We start from the raw sequence: 13,792 nt of genomic DNA, 5'->3' as shown, positions 1-13,792 counted from the left end.
CTGTTAATGATTTAAAGGCAGTTTGGGCTGAGTATTTTCACACAATTTCATCAAACGAGAATCCACTACATCAGTCGTGTCCAAATGTGGATGGAACTTGGTGCAAGTTCCAACAAGCCATGAGAAGAGGAGAAAAATATAACCACGATGATCGTTTCCATTTGCCCCAAAAAACAATGCAATTTATAAAACCAGTTTTCAAGATGTAACAAACCCTGAGTTGCTAGAAAAATGCCTTCCAGGAAAAACAAAATGTTAATGAGTTGCTAAATTATGTAATAGGAGTTATGCGCCCAAGAATACATTTATACAGCAAACAACATTGAAAGTTGGTGTATCAAGCTGTAATTCATTTCAATGATGGACATAGGACATATTGCAAAATGTAAATTGCTTGAAAAAATTGGACGAACCTAGTAAACATTGTCAGTGTAATGAGGTCGTTGAACCTACGACGAATAAAGCAGGCAGAAAAAGCTCAGTTAGAACTTTTTGATTGAGGTTAGATCTGATTGAGGAAAAGGAAGGTGAAAATCCATCTTATGTGGTAGGAATGTACCAAAACAGGAATGGCCTAAAAATTTATTTTTTCAGTGGTTTTATTAGTTTTTTTTCTAGAACTATTAGAGATATCACCTTCAATTTTGTTTTGGCTTCTTCAGCTCAAAAAGCTGTATAACTGGAACTAACAATATTTAAAGTACAGCACAAAATTTCAAAATGCAACAAAAAACTTTTAAAAAATCAATTTTTGTAAAAAAAAAAATTAAAAATATACATTATTTTTATAAGATGTATTCTTTAAAACAAAACAGAAATCATGTTGATAGCTGTGATGATTGCTAAGAAAAATTAACTTTTATTAACATTGCAAGTATAGGACCAAGTGGTTCCCGTAAAATAGTTGAACAGAAATATAAATGTCATAAATACATTAATAATTTATAGAGAAAAAAATGATAAAATTATATAATTGAGAAAAGAGCAGTAAGGAAACAAATTGCCAGTGGCATTACTGGGGAGTATTGTACTACTTAATGATGTAAAAGATCTTCTGACAAATTTATTTAAAACTATAAATTGTATTATAAAAGCACTGTTATTGTATTGGAAGATTTTAAAGATGTTAAATGATAAACCTTAATTTTCTGCTTGCTTGTTGAATGTGGGCTTAGATGATAAATTAGATATATGATAAATTTTTGCTTTGTGTACTTGTTACCGGCCTGAAGTAATTACGATGAATATTGATTAGCATTAGTACTTACAGGATATGATTTACATTTAAGTTGTACAATAAAAAACTTATTTTACTTTGCAATATGGTTGATCATTTCTGGTTTTGTAAAGAAATTTACGGTTCACATACACTGGAAGTCGGAAAAGTATAGTATTTAGAACTGAATAATCTTATTATCAATCTTATATGTATTTCAATATGATCAATTTGATAATGATTAATCGCATGCGTACTATGCCTATATAATTAATTAAACTGTACTATGTTCATAACGCAACACAACTGTAGTGCATAAAATATTAAATTTGATTTAACGAAATGTAAAAATTTAAAGTAGTTAAGCCGGGTACTTCTAAATTTGTAAGTTAATACAAAAAAAGTATTACAAAAATTTCTATTTTTAAGAGAACATTTTCTGATGTTAAATTACTTATATCTTTGAATCATTCTGTTTGTGTTGGTCCTTGTACAATCTCTAATTGTGTTTCCATCCTTAGGTCGCACTTAAAAGAGTTTGAGGTTTTTCATTATGTTTTAAGTTCAGCCTTTTAATAATAACCTGTCCAGTTGCTCACCGTAAGTAAAAATGTTACTGCTGCTCTAAAGGGAATGAAGATAAAAAAAAAATTATTTTTATTTTCTGCATGATTCCATTGCCTTTGGGGTCAGGAGAGAATCTAATTGTTAATAAAAATATGATAAAAACTATTAAGTTCCACTGTTACTCTTTTTGATGAAGAAAAGTAAAAATTCTACCCTATTCACTAAATTTTTTAAAGTTTAAAGATTCAAATAAATTTGAAAATAAGGTTATGCCTAAAAACTGTTCAGTAGAATTTTATTTAAAATCTAAAAGGATAGAGAAATAAGATCAGAAAAAACTTAGACAAAAATTGAATCCCTCTGCTTTGCATTAAAAAAAAATACACTTTAAATACCTAGGGTTGTCAGAAAGAAAATTTGATTTTAGAATAAAAGATAGTTTGGGTGATTGTTAATATAGAAAATGGGAGAAATTGGCTGGGGTTCAGCATCGTTTTAAAAACCTGTAGTAAAATTAATTCGTTATAAATGAGAGTTTTCAAAAACTGTCCTTTTTAGGAATCTATTAGGAAATTTATTGATGCAGAAACTTCATTTTTGAAAAATGATGAGAGACCAGTATCTACTAGCTTTTGTGAATATATTTTTTAAAAACCTTTTTCCATAAGTTTTGAATTACAAGAAGATTTAAACTCTTATCTTTCCCATCTAATTTTGTTTACGGTATGACAAGATATATGTGTTATTTTATGGTATATTTATCTTCTTTTTTTTTAGAAATGTTTTAATTTATCCAATCTAAATTGGAAGTATAATTGGTTTAAATATTTTTAAGCGAAATTAACCATACTATTGGGATTGCCTAAAACAGCCATCATTTTTTTAATTATTAGTTACTTGGCAATGTTTTTTATTTATTTACTTTATTCTGCTTTTTTTCCTCCTCAGTATCTACTGCTAATGATTGTTTAACAAAGTTGGCTGTTTAGTCTTAGATTTTAAGTTGAATTTTTATAAAAGATTTTTGAATGTAACGTTATTCTCCAACTTGTGTAAATAACTCTTTAACGTAGCTCTTTATTTGCATTTAACATTCAAAGAATTTTTATGTGTACTCATACATATAAAAACATACTGTTTATTTTTAAAAGTTTACATTAAAAAAAATGATTCAAAGTGCTTTTCTCATTGTTTGTAATCGAATCGAGTAAAATGCCATACAGTGAAAATAAATTGAGATAGTTTTGTTACCGGCCACTGATATTTAATGCAAATACTTAAGTTTAAAATCCTAAAATGTTAACCTATTGGTTGGAAGATACTTGACGTAAAATAAGATAAGGATGGGCTATTGGCCCCTCTCAAAGTCCCATTTGAATACTAAAGTTAAAGATTTTGTATTGTTTTTATACTTAATAAGCTCATTCAGTGGTTCAAGCAAGATTGGCTTGCATTGTTTTAATAGGTTTACTTGTTAAATTAACTGAACCGTAATCTTGTAAAATTGTTTTTTCCAACCTCCCTCTTTCTAAAAAAAGAGAAGAAGTTTGATACAGACAAAAAATTAGTAAACTGCTACAACTGTTCATGATTTCTATTATATTATGATTGTTTTCATCTCTAAAAGAGCAATGAATGCATATTAACAAACATGAATGTAACACTTCAAACAAAAGTTTGATGACAATACAGTGTATTTTTGTAAACAAAACATACAAATTAAATGCACTGATTAGCAGTATGTGTTTTTAACAGAGGCCCCTTTGTTTGTTTTTGAACTAGAGAATGCTGGCAAGTGGAAATAAAATGGTCTTGTATTTACATAAATTTATCAAAATTTAATTACAATTTGCTATTAATGTACCCTTTTTTAATTGTATTTGTTTTAAATTGGGGTTTCTTTAACATATAGAAGCGTTTTATATTAATACAAAATTTTATTTAATAAAATGTGTTATCTTATCTTATCTGGTGTCTTAAAGTAATTTGTTATTATAGAATGGATTTTATTAAGCCGAATGTCTCATAGAAAAATTTTATCGATTTTTAATCATAAGTGAATAAATTTGCATTTTTATCTTTATTCCTAATGAAGTGTTTGATTGCGTTTTTCTCAAATTATTTAACACGTGTGTTTTTATCCCTAATTTTGGAAATATCCTGTTCCACTTTGTGGTTATGTCATGTAGAATTAAATAAAAAGGTGTGTGTGTTTTATATATAAGCACAAAATGATCAATAACAAGAAATAATCACTATATTGAGTGCCTCTGCAGACAGTTCCCCAGATTTGCCTAGTTACGATTTTTGCCTTTGGGACTATTTGAAGGACAAGAAATCGATGACATCGACAAAATGTCTTTTGATGGATGACTCAAAATGATCATTCAAGCACAAAAGTGCAGAGCACTCATTTTAAACATCTTTTGTGTAGACCTTTGCTAATGTAAATACAGAATTTAAATTAATTTTTCATGTCATTCATAAAATGTTCACGTTGCAACTGTGTTTAGTTTGTTGCATTTTGGTTTTTAAATTGCCCACCCTGTGATAATAAAAATTTTTTTCATGTTAATTTTTTTTTTTTAGGTAATATAGAAAAATCACAAGATGGGGAATATGTTTGCAAATTTATTTAAAGGCCTTTTCGGCAAAAAGGAGATGAGGATACTGATGGTTGGATTAGACGCAGCTGGTAAAACAACCATCTTATACAAACTAAAACTAGGAGAGATAGTCACAACTATACCAACTATAGGTAAATAATGCAGTATTTTATTTGTATTATTATAATTATTGTAGAAAATATTAGACGTTTTTTAACTTTATTCAAAAGTAATGAATTTTAGATAGAATTTGCCAAAAAAATATCTAACATCACCTGATTGATGATTAATTCATGTTATAAGCACAAAGCTTAAAAATAGGAATATAGAGGGAAAATTATTATGCTCTGTATGAAATAATTATTACTTAACAACTACGATACCTGTAGGCCATTTATTTTTTTTACAGATTGGTTGTTTAGTGAATATAATTACTCCTCAATGACTGCTTGATAATCACAGAGTGATGACTGGACTCTCATCAGAGTGGTGAACTCTCATCGCAAATCAGTTGATTTTGAAATCGAGAGTTCTTGGTTCAAATCCTAGTAAAGACAGTTATTTTTTTACAGATTTGAATAGTAGATCATAGATAACTAACTAGTGTTCTTTTGCAGTTGGGTTTCAATTAAGCGCCCATCTCAGGAATGGTTGACCTGAGACTGCACAATACTACACTTCATTTACATTCATACATATCTTATTCGTCTTCTGAAGTAGTAATACCTTACAGCGGTTCCGAAGGCAAGACAGAAAAAGGAAGAGTGGTGTCTGGGGGGGGGGAGATAGATTAAAATAAAAAATTAACATATTGCATTTTGTTGTGAAACAAGTAGTATATTTATCGATGTGGTTTTACTATTATATGAAGTTATAAGTTGTTTCAAGCGTGCTATAGTGTCATTTGAAAAAAAAATTGGCAAAGAGTTGCTTAACTTTACTGGCTTCACTCTGGACGGACCTTTATTTCAAATATACCATTAAATTTTAATTATTGGCTATTTTTACTTAAAATTGATCAAATAAATTATTAAATACAAATAGGAAATTATTTTGAAAATTGATTTTAGTAAATAATTCTAGAAATCAATCGGACAGTGTTAAATCAATCGGCAATATTTCACTACCTGGTACCAAATATGACAATGTTACCTCATTTAAAAATTAATAAACCATTGTATATTTCTCGTAGAAGACATGTAAATTAAATTTTGTACATTAAATATAAGAAAACTAATGAATGTGAAATCGGATACCACCTTACCTGCTTGTATAAGTGTGCAGATTGGAAATTATTGAGTCTTGACAATTTTATGCCTGTATTTTTACAGATAAGTTTTGCATCCCACTTATTTCAGTCATGTCACAGCTGTTTTATCGTTCTATTCAAATAAGTGAGGTGTCATTCTGATAATAAAAGGGTTGACTGACAATTTAAACATTTCATATACATATTAATACAAAAGTTCATATTACTACAGTGCATGTAGTGAAAATAAAAGCTTGTGTTAGAGAAGATATAGACTGTATTACTACCGAATCTGAAATCATTTACACTTATCTAATAGGACAACAACAATAATAATCATAGTTTTATTTATGCGCATTTAATTTATTAACTGTGTAGTGTTTTATTAGCGATTCATTATTACATAATTAGTATTGATAATTCAATAAAGATTGCAAAAACAAAAATTTTAATTTAGGTGTATTTTTAAACTAAAAAAAAATCTTAACCAGTGCCTTAATGTATATTGTATCCATAATTACATTAAATTAAATGTACAGTTATTTTTTGTACAATATTTAGAATTTCCAAATTCTTTTTTGTACGATTGTTTTCATTGTAGATTGACTATTATTATTATTTTTTTTAACATTTACTTGAAATTTGCATTATGTGTCTAGTTCCTGTGCAAGTTCACTATCTTCTCTGTCTTTATCGGAACAGTCACTCTCTAGATGTATGGTAAATTTTTCCATCATTTCGATGATTAGCGGTTCCATATTATACTTATTTTCAGCCTTTTCTTATCGCAATGTGGTTTCCGGTCATCCTTATTCACTTTCATTTTTTCCTCGACTAATGTTTTAATATCCTATTTTAAAAAGTTTTGTTGTTACTACCGACATATCTTTTCATAGCCGACCATACCATCCCGATCAGATTTGAAACGGGATTGTAAGGTGGAAGTTGCAAAACCTGATGTCTGTGTGTCACCACACAGTACTACTCATAGTTCATCATAGTACTTTACTTTTGATTTTCTATATGATTTAATGATGTTTTACAATTTTGATTTTAATATAGCTTTATTAAACTGAATATTATTATTTTTTTAACCAATTAATCGTGGTGCTTTTCCTCTCATTTGAATGGGGGGAGGCTTCTCTAGAAGTGAATTGTGGTATGGTGCATTATCTAACCACTTGTAGGGGTGGGGGGGGGTGAAGACCAGGAATTAATTTTTCAGATACCCACTTTATGAAATTGTTACTGTTGTTGCTGTCATGATAGTTGCCACTTTTTAAAAGTGTTTTGGGTTTGTCTTAAGTTGTTTTTTTTTTTTGTAATTCTAGAAGAGATTACCTCCAAGTTAATACCACATTCGGAATGAACCCCATTTCTCCTCCAGCTGGATTATGATTATCTGATCATCTTTATTAATCGCCACTTTTATTCTGGTATCACTTCATCCAACCACCGTTCATCTGACCACAATTTTGTCGTTGAGCTTGACATTAAAAAATACAATTCACCAAAATACACATTGAAGAATATTCTTTTCTACATTCCGCCGTTTTTCTTAAATATTCTAACCTCTTCCACCAGATGTCTTCTTCGTCGGTCAAAAATTCCCTCTTGTTATCAGTTTTACACCATTTACATACTTTTTCAGATAACTACTGGTGTAGGTCTAGAACCTTTAAATTTAATACTCATTTGAAGTTCTTGTAATTTATTTAATGTAGGTAGTTCATTTTTTTTTCGTGTAAAACTTGCTTAGAGAAATTATCTCTGTGTATCCAATTAAATACCATTCACTTAATAGATAAATACGCATCTGTTTTTAGCGTACAATTCAGTTACATACATTTGGTCAACACCCTCACACACCCTTTGTGGTTGATGATCTGAGGGAAAATAAAATGAGGTAGGGTATTTTTCACTTGGTATCTTGTATATCCTCTTGGGGGGAATATGGGTAGCATGATGCCTCCTTGTCCAATGGGGTTGAAAATCAGATCATAAATTGAGATATTTCGGCCTTTTTGGTCAACGGATTTTTGAGGTGAAACCTGTTGATGAAAAATTTTGGAAATCCTTCTATCCCTTATTTTCTGATCAACTTAAAATTCTGGAATTTTAAATAGCTTAAAGAAGTACTTTCATCATATTGAAGCTCAATTTTCTATGACTGCTATACAAAAATTCAAAATGTTGAAAATGGCTAGTGACCTTTTTTTAATTTTTCTCAAATTGAATGCCTCTGATGTTCATATATAAAAACCTTTTTCTCCAATTCTCAAAGAATTTATGTTGAGCCAGATAGGAGATTTAATCCAAATACAGGGCAACACATGTATATACATCCATCTTTTTCAAATTTCAGAAACTTTGAGGTTTCCAAGAAAAAACACAAAATTTTAGACTGATCTGTATGTGATTTCCCTTTATAGCTGCAGCAGTATCTATAGCCAGGAAAGTAAAAATTACATCTGAATATTTATAAATTAAAAATTTATTCTAAGTTTTTTTATAAAAATCTTATTAGTTTTTATGGGAAACAATTTCACTTTTATCAGTCATGTGATCTCAGTTCATAACTCTGGCTTCTTGCTTTCATATAGACAGGATGTCATAAAGTTTAGCATTTTTCAAAAAAGGTAAATTTTATGAATAAGTAGGCATCTTTAATGTGTTTTATGAAAATACTGTATAAAATAGTTGGATTTATACTAAGTTGAAACTTGTCTTCTGTATTATTCTTGAGATATTTAGTTTATTTGAAGAAAACTTATAATGATTATTGTCAATTACATATAAAATATATCTTGGCCTTTTTCCTGATTTTCAAGTAATCTGTAACTTTCTCTATCGTTTGTGTATTAATTTGATGGTTAGTTTCAGTACGGTAACTATTTTTAAAAAATTGCTATTTTATCTCTTCGTAATGATGAAGAATGTTTTTCATTGCATTTGTGGAAACAATTATTAATGTACATATGTAGTTTCATATTTTATTGTTTGTGAAATGGGAAGGGGTTGTTAAAGAAAGAATTTCAATTAAATTGAATATATTTTGAACATTTACAAGAAGAGAGTTGTCACCTCATATAAATACATAACATTGAGTGAGTACAGACCTTCCACTTGTCTATACAGCTGTTAACATTGTGTAACGCCTATGAAGCGAGTATTCTTCTCTTAACAGATGTGCAATATAAGATCATCACCGATTGTTTTAATTATAATTCTTTTTTTCCTTCATAACTATTCTAGAATTAAATATGTTAAGATTAAAAATATCAATGCGTAAAATATTAACAGAAGGTCTATAACATTAACCTTATCTTTCTCGACATAAAACAAGTGATAAGTGCTAAATTAAGGTTAATAAACGAGGTGAAAAATTAATTAAAATTTAGAAAAATGGATAAATGTAAAAATATTTTTATTAAAAAAAAATTGTTTAAAATATAAAATTTGATGCTGCACCTGAGGGGAATAAAATACTAAAATATGAAATTAAATATTTAAATGAAATAAGAAGTGATAGCAAAAATTACTTATCAACACACCAAAATAGTAAGTTTAATAATGTATGCAATTATAACAAGAACAAATAATTAAATTAATTTTTTACATGTACAAGAAGGAGCTGAAATGTACTGCACACTAGAATGTAGAAGGACAACAAAATGTGCAAAGCGACAGGTACTGCAATGTTGTAGTTTCATTCCCCTTTTCTCACATTCCAAAACTTATTGACTCACCTCTATAACAAGAAGCAGTGATTGAATTTTCAACAACGGAAAAGCAAATGCCAGTGACATTCATATTCGTCCAAAAGCCATTTATGATGTTGATTGAAATACTGTAAATAAGCGGACGATAAAAATTTGTGTTTGAAAGGCTGGTCATCCAAAAGGAGGAGCTGGATTAATAGATTTAAAATGACTCGCACCACATTACAGCACATCTCCATTCAAGTAGGTGTATCAAAAGAATGTGTAGGAAACTATTGCTAGTTTATATAAAATCTGTTCCAAATGAGTGCCACCCATTTCTTGTGGCGTTGAAATTTTAACCTGTATTGTGCACAAATGATTTTGTGATCCTGTGATTTTTCCTTCTCTTGGTGTTTAAAGAGGGTTATTAAGAATATTCACTTCACCATGGATGAACTAAAGGACACAGTGATGTTGTGGAGTAACTGTAAAAGGTGAATTCATGAAAAAATAAATGTATGGTTATTGTAGTAAATTAAATGTACTTTTGTGCCATATTTGTTTCATTGGACTATCTCTTTTCATTTGCGAGTTGTGTACGACTGCACATAACACTTCAGCCATCCCCTTGTAATCAAAATTATTTTCTATTTAATGATAAACTTTAGATTTAGAATAAAAGTTTGCTTACAGATGGACACACCATTATGATCAATTGTTATGTTTAATATGTATAGTATAATGGTACAGTAGAAGTCCGATAATCCGGCACGTTCGGGACCGGCTCGGTGCCGGACTGCCGAAAATTCTGGTCTATCGGGCGGTAATTATAAGAACAATTAGATTAATAATTAAACTACAAATACAGTATGCAAATAATTTGTTGATAATACAACAAAGTTTATTTTACATTTCATATAATGTATGTACACGTACTGTAAAACATATTTCACTTAGATTTAAAAAAGTCACGAATGTCTTTTTGTTTTCTTGACTTTTGGCGTTTAGTATAAAATTTATTTCTAATGATATGGAAATCAATAATTTCTGAAGCACTGTAGCTAGTACTAGCCTCAGCAAAAGAGATAAAATTATTTAGTGATTCTGCAGCTTCTGCCCAGCTGATTTTTCCTTTTCTTCCGTTTCGGCATCTGAGTCACTTTCTTCAAGATTTTGAGTAGGCTGAGGGTTTACTACAATGTTGATAATGTCAACTCCAAAATCTTTGGAGTGCAATTTCTTTGCCTTTTCAACAATCATTGGCCCTGTTACCGGCTTTCCTTCAGAACGTACTGCACTAAACCATTTGAACAATACACTATCTAGCTGTTCCAGTTTTGGTTTTTTAATGTTTATCTAGAAGCCAATTTTTCAGTTGTTACCGATTGAGAAGCAAACTTCATTACTTCATCTTTTTGTTTTTTAATGTCATAAATAGTTGATGAGCTAATATTAAACCCATTCATTAAAATATTTCTATTCTAGCCGTTTGATGATTTCTAGTTTCTGATTGAGAGTCAGTGTTACGTGTTTTCGTTTCTCTCCTTTTGAACTCGAAGGCTTAGGTTTTGAAAACATGGTCACTGTACAGTTAGAACAAAAATCACTTTTTTTATAAACAGTTTCAAAAGTTACGTTTACTGCGATGTGAAAGGACACAAAACAACAACGCACAAAAAAATGGCGAAGATGCTTCGTGATTGATTAACGGAGCTGCACTGCACCTGAATTTGTTGTGACAGCTGAGATTAGCCGGCCGCTAATTGTTTCTGAACAATACCGAGCGCTTCCGGATGATCCCGAACTACCCCGAAAACTTCCGAATAGCTCTCGAGCGTTTTTATTTGCTTTAAAGACACACTTTTGGAGAAAAACAAAATTTTTACAATTTTCCAGAGCGATGCCGGACTATCGGGCATTCCAGACTGTTGGATGCCAGACTAATGGACTTCTACTGTATAATCTAGTACAAAATATGTCGTAATGTATGTAAAAATGGACAAGATGTATAGATGACATTTTAGTTGTGTTCTATCCTGTACTTACATGTAATCATTTTAGATTATATGGGAATAAATTAAACTTTACTGTGAAAACTGATGAAAATTTTTTTAGGCATAAAACAATGAAAGAAATTGTTACTGGAGTTTTGAAAAACTGATATGTTTTCTCCACTGTACATAGAAAATTAAACTGCCCTCAGTCTTATAAGTAAGTTGTATTATAACATGATACACAAAGTCTACAGATATATGTATGATAATGAAACAGAATTAGACAAGTAAATAAAAAAAAAAATCAAACATATCCAAAATTGATGTTGTGAAAGCATTTTTAGAGAACGTGAATGATAAATATATTTTAAAAGAAAACTAAAACTAACTTATAGGATAGTAAGTTGCATTACTAATAATCTTTAATTATATTCACAATTGTACAGTAATAGAAATAATAAAATAGTAAATAACAAATAGTGAAAATTAGTATTGAAAATAATTAAAATAGTAATAAAATTTCATCGCTAAATCGATTTAACATTTATAGAATTGATTGTAGTGGTTTTAAACAGATGTATACTGAAGGTCCTTTAAACAATTGTTTTTAGAACATTTAGGAATATGTGAAAACAAAAATCTTTTTGATCATCTCATTACATATGGATATGAGAATAGTAAAACTTTGATATCAAGAAATTCAAAAAAAAAAATTAGAGAAATGGTTCAGAATAAATAAAGTACCTAATAGTTTTATTGACCTGATTTATAAAAAAAAATTTACTTAGTCTTCAATATTGATGCTTCACCTTTCAAAGTAGTCTCTAGAGATCTGATGTATGTACACCAGCATTTTGTTCAAACTTCAAAATATTTCTGGAAAGCATTTTTTGGTACAGCTTTAAGTTCATTTACCAGTTTTTCTTTATTTCTTATCATAGCAGTTCATTACCTTATAATGTTATCTTGATCAGTGCATAAGAGTAGTAGGGTGCCCGTGTCCAGAGAACATGCAGCGACATCAGTGTGGTATTATTTTTGAATAAGCAATCATAAATTAACAGTGAAGTGTGAGGAAACATTATTGTGATGAAAGTTCAAAAATTTCCTGCCCATTTGTGGTCATCTTCTTCAGATTACCTCGTGTATATGAGGTAAAACTGTAAATAGCGAATGGCATTGTAATTTAAAAAAAGGGAGTTAAACTGAACCTCAAAATTTACTCAATATCTGAGTTTTTTCAAGTTGCTTCCAGTGGGATGACCTTCATATCATAATCATGTTGCTCGTACCCTCGGTTTGTCACCTTTTATGACATGTTGAATTAATTTTGAGTCATCAGTGATCACTTTTGTTGAAAATTCAACATTTATGGAACAAATTTTCCGTTTTATAACAAAAATTGTTTTACACTACCCATATTTTCAGTGACTTCTCTAATAACGATTTGATAATAGATTACTAGATTACAATGGCCTTTATTTTGTTGATGTTTTCATTGGTTATTAATGTATTAGAATAATCAACCCTTTTTTCATCTCAAGGCCTTCTTAAAAGCAGTTTGAGCCACATGTAATCCTTGGTGTTGACTTAACATTTGTGTCAAACATCTTTTCTAACATCACTGCTTTACTGTACTTCATACAGTTTTTAATGCAAAATTTAGCGTAAGATCTTTGTTTTGTCATGTAAAACAAATGAATTTCTGGCTCATAATAAACACAGAAGCAGATTACTCTGCTGTCAAATTTGAACCACGCATCTAATGTGATTGAAAATGTTGATATACATTATAGATAGTGCTGCCATCACATGGTATTAAGATGAACTCAGTTTAAAAAAGACATAGTCTACAGAATTTAAAAGTTCTCATAATTCGTTGATCACACCTTATGTAATAAAAAATTAGAATGATCTAGAAATATATCAATTATTATAAATTTAATATTTAAATACAGTTGTTCGGAAAGTTGCTGTACAGTATGTTTTAGATTTATGTGGTGTATTCTTTTCTTTCAGCATTGAGTTGGTTGCCCTGTGGGTTTGTTGGGCGTTGCTCAGTAGTAAACCAAGGCTCAACTTTGTTTAGTTGGGATTGAACATGTTTCATTTCATTTATCGGAATCAATAGTTGCAAGAAACGTAATGGTCTTTTGTTGAGTGCGTCTTTGTGATGGTGACAAATATGCTGATTTAGAGAAGTACAAGTTTTCAAATACTCCTGTTCCCCAATGAGATGCAGTTCAAACTCTTATCAAAAAATTTTGGGCAACAGCCTCTGTTGAAGATGCTGATCAAAGTGGAAGATCACCTAAACTAATCAGACAGAAGCTGCTTGATATTTTGGATATTGTGGCCGAAGTCCATAAAAAATCAGTGCGAAGTCAGCACAGCAATAATATATCGGACTTGGTTCTGTACATAAAACTGTAAGAAAAAAACTGAAACTTTTACCC

The 13,792-nt window shown here is 29.8% G+C and overlaps 1 protein-coding gene across 3 annotated transcripts in view; it reads left to right on the top strand.

Moving 5' to 3' along the window:
• Positions 1-13,792, top strand: part of Arf1 (ADP-ribosylation factor 1) — a 32,648-nt gene that overhangs the window by 3,581 nt on the left and 15,275 nt on the right. For all 3 annotated transcript variants that reach the window (XM_075381739.1, XM_075381741.1, XM_075381740.1), the window contains exon 2: positions 4,373-4,541. In XM_075381739.1, the coding sequence (XP_075237854.1) occupies positions 4,394-4,541 (148 nt within the window). In that variant the 5' untranslated portion in view covers positions 4,373-4,393. The remainder of the gene's footprint in view (positions 1-4,372; positions 4,542-13,792) is intronic.

The sequence above is a fragment of the Lycorma delicatula genome, chromosome 13 (assembly GCF_047948215.1).
Source record: "Lycorma delicatula isolate Av1 chromosome 13, ASM4794821v1, whole genome shotgun sequence".
Lineage (NCBI taxonomy): Eukaryota > Metazoa > Arthropoda > Insecta > Hemiptera > Fulgoridae > Lycorma > Lycorma delicatula.
This window is presented reverse-complemented; position numbering and strand designations above follow the sequence as displayed.